Source organism: Lycium barbarum, chromosome 7 (genome assembly GCF_019175385.1).
Source record: "Lycium barbarum isolate Lr01 chromosome 7, ASM1917538v2, whole genome shotgun sequence".
Lineage (NCBI taxonomy): Eukaryota > Viridiplantae > Streptophyta > Magnoliopsida > Solanales > Solanaceae > Lycium > Lycium barbarum.
This window is the reverse complement of record NC_083343.1, coordinates 133,943,519-133,970,127: the sequence shown is the minus strand read 5'-3', so window position 1 is coordinate 133,970,127 and position 26,609 is coordinate 133,943,519. Positions and strand designations below refer to the sequence as shown.

The window sequence follows — 26,609 nt, the reverse complement described above, 5'->3', positions numbered from 1 at the left end:
GTAGATAATAACTCTCCTAAAATTACTCATTTATGCTATGCCGATGATACCATTTTATTTTCTTTTGCTGATCCCCTTTCCCTTAAAGCTATGATGCATAAGTTATCCATTTATGAGCTGGTTTCTGGGCAAAAGGTGAATAAGAATAAATCATGATTTTACACTAGTTCTAACACCTCTTTTTCCTATATCCAAAATTTTCAAAACATAACAGGTTTTATGCATTCTCTTTTGCCCATGATTTATCTTGGTTGTCCTATTTACACTGGTAGGAAAAAAGATTTTCCTTTTCACTGATATAGTTGCTAAGATTGCTAGAAAGATTCAAGGGTGGCAAGGAAAAATGCTTTCCATTGGTGGGAAAGCCAGCCTTGTTAAATCTGTTTTGCAATCGGTTTCTATTCATCTTTTGTCTGTTTTATATCCTCCTGAAGCTATTATTCACCAAATTGAAATGATTTTCGCTAACTTCTTTTGGGGTGACAATTGTGGTAAACACAAGCACCACTGGAAGGCTTGGGATAAACTATGTTTTCCCCAATGTGAGAGGGGGGGGGGGGGGGGGGGGACTGGTTTTAGATCTATTGAAGATATTTGTAAATCTTTTTCTGCTAAGCTTTGGTGGAATTTTCGATCTCAAACCAACAATTGGAACTCTTTTCTAAGCTCCAAATATTGTAAAAGGATTCATCTGCTACTCAGAATAAGAACTATCTCCAATCTCACCCTTGGAGAAGAATGCTCGACATCAAAGATACTATCGAGCCTCACATTTTGTGGAAAGTTGGCTATGGGGATATCTCATTTTGGTGGGATAACTAGACTGGGTTAGGTCCCTAGCCAATTTTGTTAATCACTGTCCAAGAACGGGTAAGGTAAAAGTTTCTGATTTTTATTACTATGATGGTTGGGATGTCATTAGACTTCAACAACTGCTCTCTATTAACATCATTCAGCATATCACCAAGCTTAATATCAATAGAAATGTTAAGGATTATGCTATTTGGACTCCTGTCCATTCTGGTAAATTTAATTGCAGTTCTGCTTGGAACATCTTGAGAAATCACAATATCATTACTCTCACTGGGAAGAAAATTTGGCATAGGAAACTTCCTTTCAAGGTCTCATTCTTTATGATGAGAATGCTTGAAAATAAGCTTCCTACTGATGATGCTATTATGAAGTTTAGTATTCATGGCCCTTCCATTTGTAACTGCTGTGCAAAAAAAAAAAAAAAAATTGAAACAGTCCAGCACTTGTTTCTGGACAGTGACTTAGCTATCAAAGTCTGGAAATTTTTTTCCGACTCCTGTGGCATTACTCTTAAGCTTGATAATCTTAGTTCAATATCATGCAATGGTGGCTATTAGAGCCAAAAAAATGGCATTCATTCTGTTCTTGTGCAGTGCCTACCAACAGTCATATGTTGGGAAATTTGGAAAAGCAGGTGTGCAGCCAGATGATATTAACATCAACAGCTGGTATATTATTCAACATATTAGGCATCTTATGTCCTTGCTTCTCAACTCTGAATTTCCTTATCTCAACACCAATAGAACTTGGACAGAAGTTTGTGATGCAATTGATAATTGTAGGCCTAAGCTTTCTGCAAAAGTTGTTATCTGGCAGAAACCAAATACTCCCCTCTTTAAACTTAATGTTGATGGCTGCTCCAAAGGTACCACAGGAAGAGCTGGTGGAGGGGGAGTCCTTAGGGATTACACAGGCAACATGATAATGGCTTAAACTGAATTTTATGGTCAAATCAGCAACAATATTGCTGAAGCCAAAGCCATCCTCACTGGGATTCGATGGTACTCCTGCAATAACTTTCATCAAGTCACTATTGAATTTGATTCTCAAATTATCATCAACATGATCAACAAGATTATCAACCCCTCTTGGCAAGTGTTGGAGATTCTTTAACAAATATGGAACTTTAGCTTTACGGGGAACTACATATTCCAACATTGCCTTAGGGAAGGCAACATGGTGGCTGACAAGTTAGCTAATTGGGGTGAGCTCACCGGGAGAAACATGTTCTTCAATCAAACTGTCTCTTTGCCTACTCAAGTTAGAGCTCTTTTGAAGAATGATCAAGATGGGCTTCCTTGTCTTAGAATTAGACATGTCAAAGGACACTATACTTTTGTATAACTTTGTCCATGACTCACACTATTTGTATCCGTTTTTCTCATGCTTTTTACTCTAGCATAGGTCACTTCCTTCACCTGGATGAGCTTTTCATCCTCAATGTAACTCAAGGAGGTTTGGCCAAAAAGCCACCTCTTGTACTCTCAACTTTTGCAGTGAAATCCACAGGTCGGGGTCTATACCTAACCCTCCACCATAGGTGGTTTATAAAAATAAAAAAAAATAAAAAAAACATTTGCAAGTATTAGCTTCCGCATGTTGCCCTGATTATTTCTATTCCAACAAACACAGTGTTTTTTTTTTTCAAATTCGCACCTTCTAGCCAGTGATCTCAATTTTTTACCACTTAAATAAGAATATTTTCATACACTTCCAATTGTTCAAATCTATTTTGAAATGAAGAAATGAATTTGTCTACTATATGTACAAAAAGTGAATTTGTGTACTATATGTACAAAAAGTAATACACATACTATATGTACAAAAAGTAATGCACATTCTCGTCAAATTATTTCCTTTTGTATATACAGGTTTAATATTCACCTCAAAAATTATCTTTCGTTTTTTCTTTTCCAAGAAAATTGTACTCTTCTACGTTAACATACTCAATATCTATAACTACTTGTAAAAATTGGGCCCTCTAAAATTTTGAAGCCTAAAACGATTGCTTTATAATTTGCTTCACCTTTGGGTCGGTCCTGTTGTAAATATGCAATGTCATATCTCTCTAAGCTAGCTCCTTAATTTAATTTATTTATTATATAAGTACTACTCCTACTTGACTCTATTGACTGTTCTCGACAATCTTTTTTGTTTATACTTTAAAAAAAAAAAAAAAAAAACTTTATTGGCGGTTAGGCCAGACCCCTATCCTATCTACATTAATAATAATCAGAAGCAAAATACATGCACGAGAAAAATATGTATAACCTCTTCAAAAGAAATTGCCGTACTAAATATGCTCATTAGTCAATACCCTATATTCCTAGGATGATGAGAAGACGAGAAATTTTATCATGGGCGAGGCACATCAACTGGGCAGACAATTGGTGGGTCCGCTGTCAGCGCTCTCTCTCTTACCTACATTTCTTTTGGTTTTCTATTTTATTATTTATTTTTCTCTCTTCTTTTATTATATTTTTCCTCAATTATACATCGTATCTTCACCTCTAAAATAAAATAGAAAAATGGATTGAGACTACCTCAAATTTCTTTTTTTTTTCTTTGCTTTCTGAATTTTATTTCTAACATTCACTAATAAGTGCACACTGTCAAGGTTTCAGTTGTAATTTATTTCAGTTTCTAAAACTTGTAAATTACTTTTAAACTAAATTACGTAAAGAAAAAAAATAGGAAGATGATTGTTAATCTCATATAATGAGCATGACAATGATGAAGCAAAATTCCAGTGAATTTTTTTTACTTTTTTTCCAGAAATCGTTTTCAATTTATTTGAAAATCAATGATTGGCCATCGAAATTTCAAATACAATTTGAAGTTGTATTGGAATTCGAAAAATACCAAAAAACTTGTTTTCACTTTGAACGCATTCAAACAACCAAAACTTAACCAAACACAACTTTATCTTCAACTCCAACTACAAAATATCAAATAGAGTGAAAAATATTTGATTTTCATGGCCAAATGCCTACTTAGAAACTCTGGTATTACTTGAAACTTCACTTTTTCTAATTTTTCTTTTGATTCTACATTTATTGCCAAATCTAGAACCACATTTAATATTTCAAAAATAAAAAGAAAGTTCAGTCTTTTGAATATATTGGAAACACAATCGGTGAATACATTGGAAAAAATAAGAGAAAAATTCAAAAGCTTTGGCTAGTATCAATATAATTTTACAAATAGAAGATAAGATCATAAAAATAAAAAGAAAATAATAAAAGAAGAAGAGGAGAAGCATACAGATGATAAGTACAAAAGAAGAAAGGGAAGGAAAATAAGTGAAAGAGAGTGTGCTGATAGTGGACCCACCATATTTCACTTGTTATGTTTATATTTCTCCTTCACGCAAGTAATTATGCAGTGACGAGTCTTTTGCCAATTTTTGTTGAAGTGGGACCTAAAATCAACTTGGCAAAATATGAAAGGAGACTCACACAAGTTTTGTCTTCCACATCATATTTGTGCCTCGCACATAATAAAATTTTCCAAGAAGTACATTAGCATATTGTACAATTTTAGATTGTTTCTTAAGTCTAATCTTAAAATTTGACTTTTTCCATTTGTCCAGGTTCAAGAACCCCAGACATGTCTTGTCAATTCTTTAAAGTTAAACATAGATTGTTCGAGGTTAGAGATATTTGAGAGATTAATTAGAGAACTCTTTTGAGAGAGAATTGGGCCTCTTGTTACGAGGTTGACTCACGATTGTCTATTTTCAATAATTGGGATTCTTAAGGGTAGTCGTATTTTTTTTTAATTTATTTATTAATTATTATCTTGAGATCTATTGTCGTTCCGTGGAAGTGATCAAATTTGTAAATCGATATATAGTTGCTTGAGATGTTCATCTAGGTAAAGATTCTTCCGGTTAAACTCCTCCAGATTATCTTTATTTATTTATAATCGAACATATATCTTTAATTTGCTTTCAATTATATTATTATTATTTAAAATCTGATGATGTTGTTTGTATCTTGGATCGTATGAGATTGTTTATTGTTGCAGAAGATGATTGAAACTTGTCAGTTGATCAGCAACTTTGTTCGCTTCTATGAAGCAATACAAAAGTCGTTGAAAGGTTGAAAATATTAGTAATATATGGTGGGGGCCCTTGTCAGAAAGAGAAAAAGAAAAGGTGACGATGGTTAAGATACTAAAAATTCATTAAAAAAATAATTGGTCTTACGCTATAAAATAATGGTGTAATGTAAAAATCCCTTACTTATATTTTATGTTATTGGTACAACTGATGCAACTAAAAAAAAAAAACAATTTTACTATAAAAAGTAATCACGATAGAAGTGATTTATATTCTCTTGCTTCCTATTTGTAAAGATGAAAATGATAACAACAATAATAATGTTGATGATGACTTTCATGTAATCATATCATTGTAGAACCTATTATCTCCCTGGATTGAGACCTATCAAAAGAAAAAGGAAAATCGAAGAAAAATACTCAATTGGTTGAGACAGTTGGCATGTGGCCACAAAAACACAAAATTTGTGCTGAAAAACAGTTAATTTGTCATCTCGAATATACTTCTGTTTCATTTTTATATGACGATAATTAATTGGACACGGAGTTTATGTTAATTTGTATGTAATATGTATATGCATGTATGTATTTGTGTGTGTGCGCATATGTAAATTCTCCGCTTAGGTTAAATGAATTTGAATCGACAAATACGTAAATTCAAATTGAAACTTGTTCCGAATTTTTAGTTACATATAGTTACAAGTAGGAAGCAAGAGAACATAAATCACTCTGTATTATATTGTTTCATACAATTTGTCTCCTATTGAAACGACCACTATGTCTCAATTTATGCATAGTTCGAATTTCGAGAATCAAGCTTCTTAATTTTGATCGTGAATTTAGAAAGTTAAAAGGAACTTATGACGGTAGGCAAAATATAGGACAATCCGGTTGAGAGTATCTTAGCTTAGAGATAATATACTAGAAAAATTACTCAGGGATGTAGGACTAGGACTCAGAATTGTTGGATATGGTCTACTTCAGAGATGAGAATTCAGAATTGAGAACCGGTAAAAATTGTCCACTTCCGAGTATTTATAATAGACTGGTAAAAGATATTAACCGTAGTTAGGTGATACATATTCATACCTTAATTTTTAACTGCAAAATTAAATTATTTCATTTGGTGCTTTTAAAAATCGAAATATTAGTTTTTTTTTTTCCTTAAAGAATTGAACATTTTGGAACAATTAAACTGATGGAAACAAACCTATACGTAAAAAATAAAAATAAAAATAAAAAAATTCAAAGACAAAAAGAAAAGAAGACTACAAAGAAGGAAAAATACACATGAAAAGAAAGAATTGAAAGCAACAATGATAGGAATGCAAAGTTTGAAAGAAAGCAAAGTATTACTTCCTCCGTTATGAAGGGAGTATCACACATTTGCGGAATTGCGGTGCCGTATAGAAATTTTCTTCTGCATATTTATATCTAGGAATAAATCATAGATAAACACCTTAACTTGATCTCAATTGACAACGAAACTCCCCAACTTTAAAAATACACATCAAACATCCCAACTCGTCCTCACTGTATCTCGTGGACACCTGATGCTGACGTGACACATGAATTTTGAAGGTGTGATGATCATTTTGTAAGTTAAAGTGTTCAACTAACACAGTAAAAATAAGTCGAGATGTTTAAATGTGTATTTTCAAAATTGAAGTGTTTAGTTGCTAGATAAGGCCAAATTTTATGTTTATCTATGTATTCTGCCTTATATCTAATTGAAGAAACTTTTGAGTTGATCTCTGTATCGATGAAAATAGACATCCCCTTCTCAATGGTAAGCCATCCCATCGACATTCTTAATTATTTTCCGTGTGACCGTGGTGTCGGCAAAAGTTTTCCAACCACGTAAACATGCGATGAAAGAATCATTAATTGAACTTCCTTTCACCTCCTTTCTTCAATCTCTAGATTCTATTGATGTATGGTCCAATTTTCTTCGAGGGTCCACCATAACTATTCCTTAATCACAATTTGATTTGATACACCTAGTACGCTACTTCAAATCTTCAATTCGACTTATTTCTTTTCTACAAACTATAAATGCTTACTCATATTTCTTGGTCTTTACTTTTACATGGATAGTGAGACCTTTACTCGAAGTTGTTCTATCAATTAGATTTTAGTCACTAGGGGTGTTCATGGTTCGGTTTGGGTAGGTTATTGATTAAAACCATAACCAAACCAATTTAGTCGGTTTTTAAATGTCTAAAACCATAACCAAACCAAATAAAATAATAACCACCGGTTTGGTCATTGTCGGTTTGGTTCGGTTTGGTTCAGTTTGGTTCAATTTTTCGATTTATGACTAGCAGCATGAGACTTATCAGTAAAAAAATAAAAAGTTGAAAAGGACATGTCTTTTTTTTTTTTTGTTCAAACGATAACTTTTATTTATAGTATAAGGTGGAGCATACATCACAGAAACATTTTCACTATTAGTGATAGTGTAGTACTCAAGTTACCCCAAGTTGCTAAACTATTACATATAGAGCTAAAAACTAACTTAGTAGTGCATTTTTGTCATCTTAATACACATACCTGGAAATAAAATAGAGCATAGGAGCTTTAAGTTGTTGTTACAAACATACATATTAATTAAACATAAAGACTACCTAAAATTAAAATGAAAATATATGAAATAAAAAAACTTTGTGTAATGATCCCAAACTTTGGGGCAGTACTTGCATTTTGCCCTCAATTCTCCCATTTTATTAAAAAAAACTTTGTGTAATGATCCCAAACTTCAGATGTTTTTCTATCATTATCCCCAAGGCTAGGATCTCGACTACAAGGAGTTGTTCTTTTATGCTTTTTAGGAGGATTACCCCCGGAAGAAGTATTAGGGCATTACCATGTGCTTGAGTTGCAGCAAATGCTGATGTTACTGAAGTATCTTCTATATGAACCTCCAAATCTAGAACCTCTGTCCTATTCAAATGAAAAATATTAGAAGTTTAGGACCCATTCAGACAAGAAAAAAGAAAGGTATAAATTCAAAATAGAAGAAGAAACAACCTAAAATCAAATGGCTGACAAAGAAAGGCTAAAAATTTAAGTTAAAGACATTAGACTCTAACATGAGCTTGTGTTAGTAGGTTTACACTTAACACTTTAAGAGTTAAAAAACTTAAAGACATGGGCTTGGACATATTCTTAAAAACATGAGCCTTAAACAATCATGTGAAATAAGTAAACCAAAAATCAAATTAATGATTAAAAGGTATAAAATATTTATAATTATTCATGAAAAACTAATATCATACATATAAATAATTATAAAATTTATGTATATAATTTGTCGGTTTGGTTCGGTTATTTATTCGGTTATTTTTTAATAGAACCATAACCAAACCAAATATTATCAGTTTTTAAAATTTAAAACTAAATCAAACCAAACAAAATCAAATGTCGGTTTTTTATTCGGTTTGGTTAAATTTTCGATTTGGTTTTGGTTTTAACTAAAACCGTGAATAACCCTATCAGTCACAATCCCATTAGATATTAGCTAGCTAGCTCGATTTGATTACTAACTTTTTTAGTGGTTCATTTTTGAGTCACCAAAAAACACGAGGGAAATTGTACAAACTATGGATTTCAGGCGCATAACAGTTTGATATCTATTAATATAAAAAAATCTAACTAGTTAGCAGGAGATCTTATTTCCTCTAGCAAGAACACCACGCACAAATGCGAAGTTTATTATCGCCAGCCAATTTCTTTACCTTACTATCTTATGACCTATGTTAAATAAAATTAAGATAAATTAACCTAACTATTTTGCAAGTTCCTAATTAATAGAGCATAAATTTGTTTATTGGAAGAATCCACGGGTAGGATAGAGCCTTAGTGAAGAATCCTTTTAATTTGTTTAGTAACAATTATGAAGCATATTTAAGAAAAGAGAATTCCTTCTTAGATGATAAAGAAAAAGGAATACAGCCTTTTCCCACTATTTTGCAAAGTTAGAATCATATGCTCATGTTTGTCCTAGAAAATTTCCAAGAAACAAAAGTGAGTATATATATTTTTATTTTCCCCCAAGAAAGTGAACCCCCCACCCCGAACTACACATACTCGGATATAACCGGAGGCGGATATATCATGTATGTTTACTACGAATTCAACAAAATCTAACATTTTCGACACAGAACATATAAATTTGTGTAAAAATTACTGAAGTTTCAACAAATATTATACTTTAATTTCATAATTCCAAAAATGCAAAACTTCAATGATAAAACTTTAAAGGTCGAACGTGTTCTATTTAAATCTTGAATCCACCTCAGCGCATATCAACTTTTTTGCAAATTCTTACTAGCTAGAAAATGAAAGTGCTCCACTGTTAATTATTCGAAAACCAACTAATTAAAAGAATCCTGCCTAATTCAAAAAAAAAAAAAATGGGAGAGGAGAGAATCAGAAATAAAAGGTATCAAAAGAGCCCTATATAAAGGCAAAGAGTTCTTGAAATCTAATCCCACTGATAATTATTCGATAACCCGCTAATTAAAAGAATCCTGTCTAATTCGAAAAAATAAAAAGGAGAGGAGAGGAGAGAATCAGAAATAAAAGGTATCAAAAGAGCCCTATATAAAGGCAAAGAATTCTTGAAATCTAATCCCACTGATAATTATTCGAAAACCCACTAATTAAAAGAATCCTGCCTAATTAAAAAAAAAAGGAGAGGACAGAATCACAAATAAAAGGAATCAAAACAGCCATATATAAAGGCAAAGAGTTCTTGAAATCTAACCATAAGCTCCTTCAATAAATATTTTCTTCATTTCTAACATCTCAATTACTGCAACATGGTTGTTGGTAGTGCAATGAGACGTCGTGCAGGCTTTTTTCAAATTCATCTTCTTTAATTTTATTTTTGTCTTGCATGCAACTGAAGATGAAAGACATCAGAGTCGTAAGACTCGTAACTACGTGGTCCAATGGGGTTCAATTGAATATATTTCGTCAGATTTATATTGTGGAAATAGAGTAACATAATATTTTTTGGTACTATATAACGGTTGTCAGGGAAATTTTGCTAGTGTAATGACAAAAATGGCTCAAAAATTATTTTTATGTTGCAAGTTCAAATCTTAGTATTATATATATATATATATATATATATATATCGGAAGTCGTTTCCAACTTGATGTATGCTAACGGATCAGAATCTGTCTGAACAGCGTCAAAAATCATCCAATTGTAGCGGTTTCCTGAGGGGATACGTAGTTGGAAATTGGCGATTTTGTAGTAGCACTCTAAAAAGATACAGTACTTTTTATGTTCAAATCTCGGGTGTAGTATTTTTATTTTTATTTTTGACTTCGTTATTAATTAGAATTTTTGGCTCGGCCGCTGAAAAACACTTTTTATGTTTAATTTTAAGTTAGCACGATGTCGTCATTGTCCCTCTAATAGCCATGAGTTGCCTTTTGTATTTGATGTTTAAATACAAGCTATGCATCAAGGATGAAGATGATCATGTCGTATTATTTGGAGTATTTACTATAATTTCTTTGTTCCCTTTATGATCTCTCTTTCTTTTTTCTTTTTTTAATTTCATTGTTTCGTACTGATCATGGTAACTCTTTAGTTATTTTATGTTTTTGCAGAGTTTTAAATTTCAAGTAGAGTTCAAGAAGGTGGAGAAAAGGTTATGCAGTATTACTGTTTTTCTTGGGGGGAAAAGGCAACCAAGTGCATAAAACATCTCATGTTAGCAAGGTCTGGGGAAAAGCCGCACCCAAGGGGTGTGTGATGTAGAGAGCCTAATCTAATGCAAGTATTAGAGGTTGCTTTCACGGTTTGAACTCATGACCTATAGGTCACACGAAGATAACTTTATTGGTTTTCTTGATTCTATATAAATGTTAATCGTTATCTCTATCAATTAGGTGGTATATAAGGAAAGCTAGGAATGGCTATACAAAATAGTCATAAAACAAAAATGATACCTCAATTTCAAGCAAGTTGAAATCAAATATAGAATAATCGCAATCCATGCAGCACCATCTAACCTCTAGATCTGATATTATATAAAAAAAAAAAAAAAAAAAAGTAAAAAAAAAAAAAAAAGGACTTAAATATTCTTTGTATTTTCTACTGGTATATATATTTCTGTACAGGAAACTTGCCGGTTTCTTGCTAAATCTATGTTCAATTTTCATGAACTTGCGATTGTATGGAATGCAACCATACAATCGAGAACGGATCTCTTATTGACATGTTCTCATTCATCGATCCACTCATGGTATATGTCGATAGGCTCGGTTAAATATGTGACTCTGGTATTATAACTTCTTCGCAAATGTAGCAAATGGTGCTTCCAGTCAAATTCTTCATATCATTGGGGCATTCTACACCTCCTTCATGACAGCAAAATGGACAAGTGAAGACCGTGTCAAGTTTAGGGATTTCCATTCTTTGGTGCTGGCTTTGCTCTTGACTTCCTCTTCCCCGTCCCTTTAGTTATAAGTATTGTTTTCTTTTCCTAAATTGATTCGGATTCGAATATGTACACATTCCTTTTATCTCTTTTCTATTGGTTTTGGTCTCCAAATTAGTCTGGGTTTAGGAAACTAGTTATTTATGGAAATAAATAGTTTGTGAAGGATTAGACACGTTTTCCGGAATTGAGTCAAATTAGGAGATCGACAGTTTCTTGTTCTATCATTATTTGTTTTTCAAGTTACTCCTTAGTCCTTATGCTTTGATTTATTGGATTAAAGTGATACATATACTAGTACTTTTGGTCCCTTAATTATGTGTAATTTAAATTTAAGTCAATTTTTATATCTAACGAAACATATTTAACCTTCAATTACTTGAAATGTACATTTTTTACCCTTTGCTCGCCTACATCACAAACTTATTCTTGAATTATTAACTGTTTCCCTTTAATTTGACACAGTATATTTTACTCTCTTTTTTCCACTTAACACAGTATACAGATGAGTAAAATAACATATTTGTCAGTATAAAAAAGTATTGTGCCTATAATGTCTTATGATTGACAAAATTCAATTGTAAATTTATATATAGTTTCTAAATATAAAAAAATCAATCTTTTAGACGAACAAAAAAGGGACAATGCCAAAAACAATTGCAATATATGAGTGAAAAATGTGAAGTTACCCTTAACTAACTAATGACCTAAAAAACAAGCGTTTGAGAAATGTATGTAGATCACTATGAAATTGTGTGTGAGAAATTACACATATACTCATTAAAAATATATGTAAGTACCGTTGATATTGATTAATGCAATATCGACTATCGATAAATATGCTGTTAGATTTAATCTTGTGGAAAATTTGTGGTAGTTGTGTTCTTTTCCTGATTTCCCTTTTGGTTAAATAGCTTGCTAAGCCACTTATATAATAGGACTCAAATTCATGCATATTATTTTGTGTGAGCTGCAACGGGACAAAAGATATTGGTTTAGATTTCAACGTTGATATGTAATTTGATTCGAGTATTTCTTATTCCTTTTTCATTTGGACCAAGAGAAATTGTTAAAGGTAAAGACCATCTCTTGATTCAAGATCGAACTAGAGCGGAATTAGATAGATGAAATATATATTAAGCCGATATAAATCATAATAAAGAAGCTATATACTATGAGAACAGACGAAATTAAAAAACACTTCACACACATGAATTAGAAAGTGGTCCCTTTAAGAACAAAATCATATATCTCATAATACAAAAATTATAACTCGATGTCTAAACTTGTTCTAGAACGTGTCTCTTATTGACATGCACATTCATATTCATCAATCCACTAGTAGTACATGTCGATAGGCTTGGTCGAAGGTGTGAGTTGCTTTGGACATAGTGTGGAACTTGCATTCAACTGCCAATAATTGGCTCTCTTCAATGGTGATTGCATTAATCAGTTGTAACAGAATTCTCTCAAGCTCTTCCCCATCAGTCCACTCGTGGACCGGTGTTTTTACTAGCGTCCTGTTTTCGTTTATCAAATTCCAGGCTGGGAAATCTTTTCTTGGCATGACGAAATCTCCTTCTCTGAGCTTCAAACTTGGGCAGAAATCGCCGCTTCCATCACCAAGATAAATCATTCTTTTATTTCCTTCAGCTTGTATTATTCTTTCTAATATCAAACCCTTGCACATGTTGGGAGGGCACGGATTATTGCAGCCATGAAAATCATCGTAAGGGAAAATTTGAACCCTATTATCTTCCTCATCAACGTAGCATGGATTCGTGTTGATTTCTGAGAAGCAATCCCTTATTCCGAGATGTTTCAAGATTGTTTCAATGAAGAATACATTTGCATCACTTACTATTCTCAAATCACACCCTAATGCATAAGCTGATTTAATGCACGGGACAATTCTGGAATGTATGGGAACCCTTTTTAGTACTTCTTTAATGTCTTCAATGGTTTTTCCTTGTGCATGAAACTCCTTCATCATCCTATCCATTAAAGAGTTCCAAGGCATAGTTGGGAGAAGTTTATTGAATAAATCAGTTAACCCTAACTCATCCACCACCCAATTATCGCTGTCCACGTCGATAATCGTCTTGTCGAAGTCGAAAATCACCAAAATTCCAGCCATTGATGAATATAGAAAACCTTTGTTTTTGTTCTCAGAAATTCAACAACAAATAAAACTTTGGGATATTAGTTTCCAGAGAAGGAGTTCCACTATTTATAATTGTTTTTTGCTTCCTAAATTGATTTGGATTCGAAATGGTGTGTGTGTATATATATATATATATATAAAAAAAACTCTTTTCTCTTTTGTGTTATTGGGTTTCGTTTCTTTTAACTGTTTGGGTTTAATTAGGAACCGATTTATTTATGGAAATAAATACTAGTAGTAGTTTGAACTTTGAAGGACTAAACTTGTTTTCCGAAATTGAGTCATATTAGGAGACATATTCTTTTATTTTAGGAAAATTCTCTTCCTTGGATGCCACATATTGCACTAACATTAGAAAGTGGTTTAGGTAACTCAACTGATTAGGGAAAGCTTAAGCACTAAATATTCCAATGTCAGTGCTCGAATACTTTGATCCGAAATTCCAATTCTCATAGAGTATCAACAAATTCTAATTAAAATGTATATATTGGTCCCTTTATATAGAAAATATGTTACATTAAGACTATTTTTAGAATTATATTACTCTCATAAATGAAGAAACAACACAAACTTAACATAACACATGAGTATTTAAAAAAAAATAAGGGTTGTAAATTAGATTCGCAACCCATTTATGTATCCAACTAATTATTGACTAATGAAGTGAAAACCCGTGCATTTGGCTACTCATTTAAAATAGATTTAAGCACGTAGATCAATCATTAATTCAGGATGAATATGCTGTTATAATTTAATCTTATAAACAAATTGGGTGAAAATCATTTACACACCCTAAATTTGCTTTAAAAATCAAACTCCTCCCTCAACTTTAAACAATAGTCATTCTTTCCCCTTTATTCTAATTTACTTTTTTAAATTCCTTTCTTACCCTTTTATCAACTTTATCCTTTTTTTTTTTTTGGTTTAACTTTTCAAAATCAAGATATTCTTCATTTTTTTAAAATCTATGTAATATATTAAGAAAGGGGTGAGAATGACTATTGTTCAAATTTCCTATAAAAAATAAATATTATCTTCTGGATGAAAAAAAGTGGAAAATATTAATTAAGTATATAAGTTAATAATGTTTTATAATGACATAAATTAGCAGAATAAAGACAATAAATTTATTAATAATAATCAAAACTCTAATATCTATTTATACAACTGAAAATAATAGGTAATAATAGCTTTACAAATATATTTTAATGCAACTAATATACACAAAATACAATAGAGACAAATTCTTAAAAATTGTTTATTTATATTTTAAATGGTATAATTTAAGAAATATTACATTAATTACAACCAAAACTTGTTTATTTTATGAACTATAGAGAATAAGAGCTATGTTAAATTTAATTATACATAGACATGCTTGTACGTACATATATTTAATGCATATGTAGAAATAATTTATAAATATTACTACCATACTTTGGTAATAGATTTTCCAGTTACCAAAAAAAAAAATGAGATAACAATTATAAAATGTAGCATTAGATTTCGCGACAAATTCATAAAAGTATTATTCCATTTAATATGTTAACGAACTTAAATAAATTTATAAATATCTAAGTTCAAAAAAAAATATTACATAATATAATATAAAAATGTATTATATAAATGGAGGATTGAAAATAACAAGGACAAAATAGACATTACATAAGATAAAGGGAGGAGAATGACTATTGTGACTATTGCTCAAAGTTGAGGGGAGAGTTTGATTTTTAAAGAAAAGTTGGGGGATGAAAATGATTTTCACCCTAAAAAATTTGTAGTTGAATTTGTGTTTTTTTCCAATAATTTTCCTCCTTTGAAGGGAAAGAAATATTACTCGTTTAATATTTTTGAAAGAAGGAGTTTGATCCTGGAACTTCGAGTGACGGATAAAAACCACATGAAGGAACTGTAATATTTAACTTCCAAAATTGTGACAAATTCACGTTAAGCTGGTCATCAATTTTGTCTATCATTATTAACCTAATCGACACTAGTTAATTATACTTCTGAAATTTTCTGTTTTATTTTTCTAAGTTTTAGCATAACTTCTCGTTTAAATTAATTCCCTGCTAAACCAATCATGTAATGCATCGTTTAGATTCCTTGCTAAACCAATCAGATAATGCAAAGTCAGATCCATGCCAGGATAAACTTGAACGAAATTAGACAGATGAAATATTAGCCAATATACCATAATACAGCAACTACTACGATGGAAAAAGAACTAACATACATTACATGGAAAGAATGGTACGGTTCCGTAAGAATTACAAAATCATATATACTATAAGATGGTCGAATTAATTGCAAGGTTGAATTTATAACGCAATTAGACAGATGAAATATTTAGCCAAATTATGATCATAATAAAGCAACTACTACAACAACACAACAGCAGCAACAACAACAACATCATACTCAGTTTAGGGAGGGTAGAGTATACGCAGACCTTACCTCTACCTCGGGAGGTAGAGTTTATTTCTGATAGACCCTCGGCTCAAAGAAAAGCAAACAAAAGCAATCCAGACGAAGAAATAACAAAGGTAAAGAAACAACAGATAATAACAAAAATAAGTCTGAAAAAAGGAATAATAGCACAGTTGCCACAAAATCATACGATATTCGAAGGACAAGAAACACAAGATAATAACAGAAATAATAAAGCTACTAATATGATCGAAAACAGAACTAATATACATGACAAAAAGGTGGTTTCAAAAGAAGAGAATCATATACTACTAAACAATAATCTGAATGGAATGTGCAGGAGCTAATATGGCTTATGCCTGTTAGAAAAGAACAAGGGAAAGGGTTAATCGCAATCCACAAGTCGATTAACCTCTCAATATAATAACGAGCTTGCTAAACCACTTATATAATACAAGACGAAATTATTAAAGATAAATACCATCTCTAATTGCAAGGTTGAACCTATAACGAAATTAGACAGATGAAATATATATTTAGCCAATATCATAATATAGCAACTACTATGATCGAAAAGAACTAACGTACATAACAAAAAAATAGTCCCGTAAGAGCAAAACCATACTTTATAACAAGACCGCCTACAAGAATTAAAAGAATACACAATTTGTCATCTAAATTAAACTTGTTCAAGAACGGATGATCTCTTTCTCTCTCTCTCTCTCTCTCTCTTTTTTTTTTTTTTTTTTTGAAAGGTCAACAAAAAGAATTTTGGGATACTAATTTCCAGGGAAAGAATGCCTCTATTTATAATTGTTTTTTGTTTCCTAAACTAATTAGGATTCGACTATATACAAATTCTTTTTATTTTTTTTGTTATTGGGTATGGTTTCCTTATTAGTTCAGGTTTAGGAACGGATTTATTTATGGAAATAAAGAGTATGTGAAGGAATAACATGTTTTCCGAAAATGAGTTTAATTAGGAGACAGATCTTGTACTTGTAGTCCCTCAAAATTTGACAAATTATGATTTTGATTTTTAATTAGGCGTACTTATAACATTCAATTAATTGAAATTTGCATGTAATTTTTTATCAATCTATTTGTGAATCTTTGCAAACTTAATGAATTATTAACCATTACGTCATTTAATTCCCTATGTGTTGCGTAAGTTTTTATTGTTACTCCATTTATGAGTGGTACTATATTATTATATTTCAATAAACGGAAAAGGTCCAAAAATACCCTTGAACTATTGAAAAAGGCTCATAAATACCCTCTTTCCACCTTTTGGTCTAAAAATACCCTTAAGGTTTGTTTTTGGCTCAAATATACCCCTCAAACTAACAAAGTTAAAGTTAACTCTTTTAAAAAGCCAAATGGCATTTTGTGATTGGACACATATATTATTTAATTTAAAAATTAAAAAATATGAACAAAACTGATTTTTTTTTTTGCATTTCGTGAATTAATCAACGAAATATGTTTTTTTTTTTTTTTGCATTTCGTGAATAAAAAAACGAAATAGGAAATTATAATTTTTTTTTGCATTTCGTGTATTGAAAAATGAAATAGGATAAAAAAATTAATTTTGTTCATATAAAAACAAAATTGGAAAATATATTTTGTCCAATTTTCCAATTTCGTTTTATATGAACGAAAATAATTTTTTTTTATCCTATTTCGTTTTTTAATACACGAAATGCAAAAAAAAATTATAATTTCCTATTTCGTTTTTTTATTCACGAAATGCAAAAAAAAAAAACATATTTCGTTGATTAATTCACGAAATGCAAAAAAAAAAAAAAACAGTTTCGTTCATATTTTTTAATTTTTTAGTTTTTAATTTTTAAGTTTCCACACAATTTAAAAAAAAATATGTAAATTACGGAATTTTATTATTGGCAATTTTTTTTTAAATCTGGAATTTTAAATTACTGGAAATTTATTATTGGCAATTTTTTTTTTAAAAATTTGGATTTTTTTTAAATTACGGAATTTTATTATTGACCAATTACAAATTGTCATTTGGCTTTTTAAAAGAGTTAATTTTAACTTGTTAGTTTGAGGGGTATATTTGAGCCAAAAACAAACCTTAAGGGTATTTTTAGACCTAAAAGGTGGATGGAAGGGTATTTTTAGACCAAAAGGTGGAAGGAGGGTATTTATGAGCCTTTTTCAATAGTTCAGGGGTATTTTTGGACCTTTTCCGTTCAATAAAGGGACCAAAATATACATTTTAATAAGTTGAAGTTAAATGTGCTCATTTATACTCCTATATAACAAGGACTAATATTAGAATTTGACAATAATTGAGGAATCAAAAGTACTATTATCCCTTATTTATTTTCAAGTTACTCCAAGTGATTAATTTATCTGGTATAATTTGACTAGGCATAAAATTTGAGAAAAAAAAAAAGAAATAATGTATTAACACATAGTGTCTGTACATATAGGCGTAAAATATCAAAGTAATCAGATATTGCACCGAATAATTTGTTTTGTATTCGGTGTGGCCTATCAATGAAAAAGATCCACTGTAAAACTTATCTAGTTTCTCAATATTCCAAAAAAAAAAAGGAGAACAATGCCAAGCAAAAAAAAAAAAGATAAACGAGTGAAAAAACAAAAAGCAAATCCAATGTACAATCATATTAGCAATACATGGAGTGAAAAATACTTTTTTCACTATAAGTAAAAGTTCTTTATATTTTCTACATATAAACCTCTGTATGGAAAGCTTGTTGGATTCTTTAAATTTTCATAAATTTGTCAATATTCTTGAATGCAACCACTTCCATGAAAATTACACGCAGTTTAAAATTATTAAGTCACTGCAGAATGAAAAACAAGATTAAGGGTCATCTCTGGATGCAAGATTCAATTTGAACGATATTAGATACATATGAAATTTAGCCAATAGTTTCACAACAAACGTGCTAACATACATGACAGAACAAAATGGTTCCATAAGAACAAAATCTGATACTATAACAAGACTGCCTATTAGAATAAAAAAGTAGATAAATTTTCATCTAAACTTGTCCGAGAACGGGTTTCGTATTGACACGTTCACATTCATCAATCCACTCATGGTATATGTCGATAGGATCCGTCAAATATGTGACTTTTGTACTAAAATTTGCTTTGCAAATATAGCATATGGCGCTTCCAATCAAATTCTTCATATCAATGAGACATTCGACACCTCCGTCATGACAACAAAATGGACAAGTGAAAACTGTTTCAAGTTTGGGCATTTTCTTCTTTGGTGCTGGCCTTGCTCTTGACTTCCTCTTCCCCATTCCTTTTTTTTTTGGGTCAACAGAAAACTTTGGGATATAAAATTTTAGAGAAAAGAGTCCCTCTATTTATAATTGTTTTTTGTTTCATAAATTGAGTGGGATTCGGATATATACGAATAACCTTTTCTCTTTTTTATTGGGTTTGTTTTCCTTATTAGATTTGGTTTAGGAAAAGAGTTATTTATGGAAATAAATAGTTTGTGAAGCACTAAACACGTTTCCCAAATTGAGTTAAGTTAGGAGATCGACAGGTTCTTGATCTTTATTTGTTTTTCAGGAAACTCCTAGTGCTTTAATTTGTTGGGGTTATAGTAGTTTTCAAAATTCTATTTTTATTCCTTATATGTGACTAAGCAAATTTAAAAGTTTATAATTTTTAGATATATAACATTTCAATCTTTTGGGACGAACAAAAGGGGAACAATGCCAAACAAATTCTGATAAATAAGTAAAAGAAAGAGCAAACTGAATGTACAATGATATTAGCAATAAATGGGAAGAAAATTATTTTATACCTCCAACTTTGTCCTAAAAATTAAATTCCCTTTCTAACTTTAAACTATTGACATTTTGATCCTTTAGTGTATTAACCACACACGTAAAAGTTCTCTATATTTTCTACATATAAAACTTTATATGGAAAGCTCGTCGCCTTCTTTGCTAAAACTATGTTCAATTTTCATGAATTTGTCAATATTCTTGAATGCAACCACCTCCATGAAGATTACATACAATTTCAAACTGTGTGACTCATTTTCAAAGGGATACAAAATTAACAAATTGTCAAGTCACTTGCAAAATGAACCTAACTTCAAAATGCCTCTATAAAATACAATAAAAACAAGGGAAAAAATAACAAAATGTACCATTGATTACTTCTTCTTGCCTGCTTTACCTTCCTTTCTTCTAACAATCTCATCAGCATATTTCACTCCTTTACCTTTGTATGGCTCTGGAGGCCTCCATTTTCTAATTGAAGCAGCAAATTGACCGATGTCCGACTTATCGTAACCACTTACAGTGATTCTTGTATTTTCTTCAACCTTAACTTGTAGTCCATCTGGTATTGCCATTCTAACTGGATGAGAAAATCCGAGATTGAGAACGATGTCTTTTCCTTCAATCGTTGCACGATATCCAACACCTACCAGTTGAAGTTTCTTCTCGAACCCTTTGGAGACACCGACTACCATGTTATCGGTAAGGGTCCTGGCAAGTTCAATGCAGAAAACAGAACATTTTCAGAGGAAACACTAAAAATATGCATCAACACCTTGACTGCATTTACATTGTCACTAGAAATTGACCAACAAAAATGGCAATGATGAGAAGACTGTTAAAAAAATATATGAAATTGGGGAACAAGAAAAGACCGGCTTATAAGCTATTGAGGTATAAGTGGGTATTTTTAATACCTTGGAGTTTGATAAGTCATTTCTGTACCAAACATACTTAACCATTCTGAAAAGGCACTTCCAACAGTCGCTTTTAATTTAAACTTACTTCCTCTTTCATCTGCTACTATTTGTTGTTTCTTGTACTTCAATTATCATATTACTTTGTGGTAGGTACTGCTCCTTTTATACTTTATCATGCTTTTATAGTATTGACATAACTTGTATAGTATTACTTTTATATTGTTTTGGGTTACTTCTACCGGAAACAGCCTTTCTACCTCCCAAGGTAGGGGTAAGGTCTGCGCACACTCTACCCTCCCCAGACCCCACTTTGTGGGATTTCACTATGTGTGTTGTTGTTTGTAATTTACCCTAACAATGACTCTTATGAATATTTTCATACACAGCTGTTTTATGTCTTTGTAATGGCAAGAATGTTCAAGATGCATCAAGAAGTTGAAACTAGAGCTGATGGCGGAAGATGCAAATTAAGGCTTTCGAAGTTGATTGGAAATCATTTGGAGTGTAGAACCATACCTTTGTAATCAGAAAATTCTGTAAAACTGACAACGACCATCAGAGAGTCGTGTAAAATGAACATTCAAAGTGATAAGCTCAATGCATACAAGCGTCTAATTGTTGGGAGTCACAGAAATCTTCTAGCTTGAGGCATGTCTATGACACTGTCCTTAAGGATATTTACTCGTACAGGTGTATCCCAGAAAATTTAACAAGTTCTTCTAGCATAAAACCAGAAACCACATGCTTCATTGGCTAGTATAACCTAATTAATTATTTCATATTAAAGCTCCTTCAACTCTACAACGGCTAGTTTGACTATTTCAAGTTAAGGGAAATTAATAAATAATATGTACATAAAAACAAGGGTCACTTTTTTTTTGAGATACTAATTTCCAACAATCTCCCCACATATCTCAAAAGGAATATCTGTAAAATGAAGAAGCAAAATACATTGGTTTTGAGTATAATGGATTCAACTGGTGTCTTTTTGATTATGAACCAGAGTTAGACAAAATAAGATTTAACTCACATAATAATTGGCAAAGTTGATAACTTCCATGAACCAAAAATTCTAGTTGTAAGCCAAGTTTCTTATTCATCATATTATACCCCACAATTTCTGTTATTTATCTCGATTTTATGCTAATAGACCATACACATGTCTGGTTGTTCATGAGTGCTCTAGAAACTTTTGCCATAAATTTCAAACGAGTGGCCCCACCACAAACTTATATAGGTCCAATCATCAAGTATATTCTGTAGAGTAATACATCACCTATAAAGGATATGAATTGTATTAAGAGTGTAACTCAACCTGACTATGTGAGTATCTCAAAAGAAAGTGTCCCTTATTTTTATCTTATTATTTATTATTTTGCTCAAGTTAAACTAGTCGTTAACTAGCCGTTATAGAGTTTAGGAGCTTTAATATGAAAAAATTAGTTTAGCTGTACTAGCCATTGAAGCATGTGCCTATAACTCAAAAACATTGATTTTCTAATTCTCTTTCTATTTTCTCTTCCTTCTTTTAAAGTTCAGTTTTTCCTCTTAAAATCAATTGTTTATGTTCCCATAAACTGGAAGAGCTTGTTGAATCTTGGGTGGAATAACCTTAAGGACAGTGTTCCCGACATGCCTCGGGCTAATTCCTATTCTCCATATTTTTCTAATACTAATAAGATAGCTCAATCAGCTTATACAGTTTACACTCAGATGAACTTTGAAGTTTAAACCATACCCATTTTTCCATTTTTCCCCTCGACCAAAGTGCAGTATATGCACTTGTGGTGTTTGAAACTTGCAAATGGCCTATGAGCCTCCTGATATTATAGATCTTTCTAACCGCCTAGTTCTTGTTGCTACAGTTCAAGGGTCTTAACTTTTATGAAGTTGAGTGAAGACAAGTTCACTGGATGACAATCTTCAACCGTAATGATTAACAAAAATCATCCAGCTAGAATATGATATGTACTTAATAAAAATGATTTCCATTATTATAGTACAATTATATTCCCTCTTCAGCCGAATTTTAATCTCATGACCTTAGAATCATTACTGCTCAATTTATGAAGTAACCATTGACATAAGGCTATAGCATGTAAGATACATCAATAGCTAAGGGTGAATCAATAATGTTTAAAACCACAAAGTGGTTAATTATTTTGAAACTTATAAGTAATGAGGAATTTTAAAAAACTTCAAGGTGGCAAAATTAGATCAAAGAAAAGATTATCCTTTCCTCTTCGTTGCTAATTCGGATAAAATAGGATTTGGACTAGAAGACATCTCAAATTGAGTTTTAAATATGATATCATATAATTGGAAAAAATCCACTAGACCCTTTAAATCTCGATATATCTTGAGTTACTGGATTTTAAGAACTAAAGTCTCCCTAGTCCACATCAAAACCTGTCGTGAATTTCAAAGTAGTTACACCAGTAAGTAGATTATAGCTTCTTGATCAAAAATAACAATAGTGAGTTAACTTAGTGAAAGCGAAAAAAAATCAAGAAAACAGAGTGATTAAACTGCAAGACCTGAATAAACCATGCATTTGATTTGCCCGTCTGGTCTCCACGGCTTTTCTGACCCTTAGAATACCTCCATCTTCCTTCTCAAGCTTTACTTCTCGTGGATAAGTTATGGCCAACTCTCCTAGAGGTCCCTTAACTTTGAAATTTTGGCCTTCCATTGTGAGTGTCACATTGGAAGGTACTGCTATTGGTTGCTTACCAATTCTTGATTCTTTACATTCGATCGTCTTTCTCACGAAAGCAACACGACGAACAGCAACACTCGATACACGAAATTCATTCAAACTCCCGACAAAAGGAGACCTTAAAGTGCTGACATGGAATAAAACAAGATCAAATATATGTTTTTTACAAGAAAGCCAACACCAATAACAGCCACACTCAAGATACGAATCCCATTGAAACCCCCCAATAAGCGGAGACCTTAAACTGATAAAACAAGATCAACATTTTGTTTTTACATGAAAACTTGCTAACCTCCAACACCCCCATAAATAAAGTAGTTTAAAGCCAAAATTTTGAAAAGTGGGTGACAATAGATAGCATCACAATAAGTATGACAAACATCAACTTACAAATATTAGAATTAACCACTTTTTTATAAGTAAATATTTGGGATAAACAGCCTTAAAGTTCATCGCAAAGATTTATAATCAAATACAGAGAAAAAAAAAGAGAGAGAGAGAGAATGTAATCCACCTCAGTTTGTGAATAATGCTCCTCCTGAAGTTAAACTAACTAAACAGTGTAAACATGATGTCAATAATTCTTTTTTCAGTAGATAAGAAACCATTAGGTAGTTTTACAGCCAGAATTGTGAAAGAGGGGCACTGCAACAACATAGACAATAATTGACCAAGAAGATAGAAGTCTCTTGCCAATTTCAACATTTCAAGAAACTAAATGAAATGTTAAAAAAAAAAAAAAAAACCAGTTTAAACAGCTGAATCAAGAATCTAACTTGTCATAAACATTTGGGACTAGCTATCTATAAAGAAGCTGCCACAACTCGAGAAAATTATAATAAAAGCTGGGACAGAAAGGGAGCATAGTAATTAATTTTCTTTTTTTTTTTTGTTTTTCCTCAACACACAAAAGCTACAAGCTTTATTGTATTATAAGTAAAACCCAGAAGCTAAAAGACATAAAATTGCATAAATAGACACAAAATAGCATAAATAGACACAAATTTATGCACTATACCCAATTTTGATAATTCAAGAATCAACATGAAAATGTAAACATCAACAAGCTTTTTATAATTAGCACACAAAAGCTACAAGCTTTATTGTATTATAAAGAAAACACAGAAGCTAAAAGACACAAAATAACATAAAGTGAAACAAATTGACCAAGAAACCAGAAATGTGCTATGCCCAATTTCAACAATTCAAGAACCAACATGAAAATGCAAACATCAACAAGCTTTCTTTTATCAACACACAAAAGCTAATAAGTAAGTCCCTTTTTACTAAACACACAAAAGCTACAAGCTTTATTTATCAAAAGGATAACAGCAAAAGCTAAAAGACACAAAATTGCATAAATTGACCAAGAAACTAGAAATGTGCTACACTCAATTTAAACAATTCAAGAAACAACATGAAAATGTAAAAATCAACAAGCTTTCTATTATCAACACACAAAAGTCAAGAAACTAGAAATGCACTATACCTAATTTAAACAATTCAAGAATCAACATGAAAATGTAAAAATCAACAAACTTTCTATTATCAACACACAAAAGCCAAGAAACTAGAAATGCACTATACCTAATTTAAACAATTCAAGAAACAACATGAAAATGTAAAAATCAACAAGCTTTCTATTATCAACACACAAAAGTCAAGAAACTAGAAATGCACCATACCTAATTTAAACAATTCAAGAATCAACATGAAAATGTAAAAATCAACAAACTTTCTATTATCAACACACAAAAGCCAAGAAACTAGAAATGCACTATACCTAATTTAAACAATTCAAGAATCAACATGAAAATGTAAAAAGCAACAAGCTTTCTATTATCAACACACAAAAGCTAGTAATTAAGGTTTCTTTTTCTTCTCAGCACACAAAAGCTAGCAATTAAGGTTTCTTTTTTACCTCAAGACATAAAAGCTGCAAGCTTTATCTTGTTATAAGCAAAACACAGAAGCTAAAAGACACAAAACTGCATAAATCACACAAATTAACCAAGAAACTAGAAATTTACTCTACCCAATTTCAACAATTCAAGAATCAACATGACAATGTAAAATTCAACTAGCTTTCTATTTATCAACACACAAAAGCTAAGAATTAAGGTTTTCTTTTCTCAACACACAAAAGTTAAAAGATTTAATCTTTTATAAGGAACACCCACAAGCTAAATTACATAAATTGACCAAGAAACCAGAAATGTGATATACCCAATTTCAACAATTCAAGAATCAACATGACAATGTAAAAAAGCAACAAACTTTCTATTATCAACACACAAAAGCTACAAGCTTTACTATATGTTAAGGAAAACCCAAATTCACCAAGAAAATACAAATGTGCTACACCCAATTTAAACAATTCAAGAATCAACAAGAAAACTATAAACCAAAAAAAAAAAAAAACAAGCTTTATATAATCAACAACTGAATAAATATTTACCTTGTATGTAAAGAAGCTGTAAGTGAAGTGCTACCCATTATTTTATTTTTTTGAATTTGCCTGCAAGCTTTAAGATTTGAGCCTCCAAAGAGCTGAAGAATTATCTAGTTTAATGGCTATAGCTCTTTATCCTGCACACTAATGGCTATTGACAATTTTGCCCCTTATCCTATTTTAGCTAATTGACAAATTTCCCCCTCTTTGTTTTCTCTTTTGCTCTATTGATATTCGTTCTTTTTTCTTTTGGTCAAAATGGTACTGAAGTTTGTCGGATTCAAAATTTGAACATTACAAAGTTATGTTCTAGCATAACATATACTACTTCCTTTGTCCCAATTTATTGAAAGGGTTCGGAGTACTAGGGTCAAAGTAGTTAATCTTTGACTCAATTTAGACCATAGATTTTTAAGTATTTTATAATAAAACTTATATATTTGAAAACTATATAAAAAATACTATAAGTATGCATAATTAGTAGTAATTCACAATGTATGGAAAGAGTTGGAGAATTATATGCATGGTTTAATGGCTAGAGCTATTTATCCTGCACATAATGTCTATTGGCGATTTTACCCCTTATCCAACTTTAGCTAATTGACAAATTCCCCCCTCTTTGTTTTCTCTTTTGCTATATTGATCTTCATTCTTTTTCTTTTGGTCAAAATGGTATTGAAGTTTGTCGAATTCAGAATTTGACTATTACAAGTTATGTTCTGACATAACATATACTACTATTTTCTCCGTCCCAATTTGTTGAAAGGGTTCGGAGTACGAGGGTCA

At 31.3% G+C, this 26,609-nt stretch overlaps 1 protein-coding gene and 1 pseudogene across 1 annotated transcript; both read right to left on the bottom strand.

Moving 5' to 3' along the window:
* Positions 1-12,673: 12,673 nt before the first annotated feature.
* LOC132602706 (inorganic pyrophosphatase 1-like) lies at positions 12,674-13,472 on the bottom strand (annotated as a pseudogene).
* A 6,476-nt stretch (positions 13,473-19,948) lies between these two features.
* Positions 19,949-25,988, bottom strand: LOC132604603 (large ribosomal subunit protein uL6c). The gene is made up of 3 exons (XM_060318177.1): positions 25,830-25,988; positions 23,190-23,498; positions 19,949-20,443 (listed from the first exon to the last, which is right to left on the bottom strand). Exons 1-3 carry the CDS (start codon positions 25,865-25,867, stop codon positions 20,107-20,109), a joined length of 684 nt encoding a protein of 227 aa, XP_060174160.1. The 5' UTR covers positions 25,868-25,988; the 3' UTR covers positions 19,949-20,106.
* Positions 25,989-26,609: the final 621 nt, after the last annotated feature.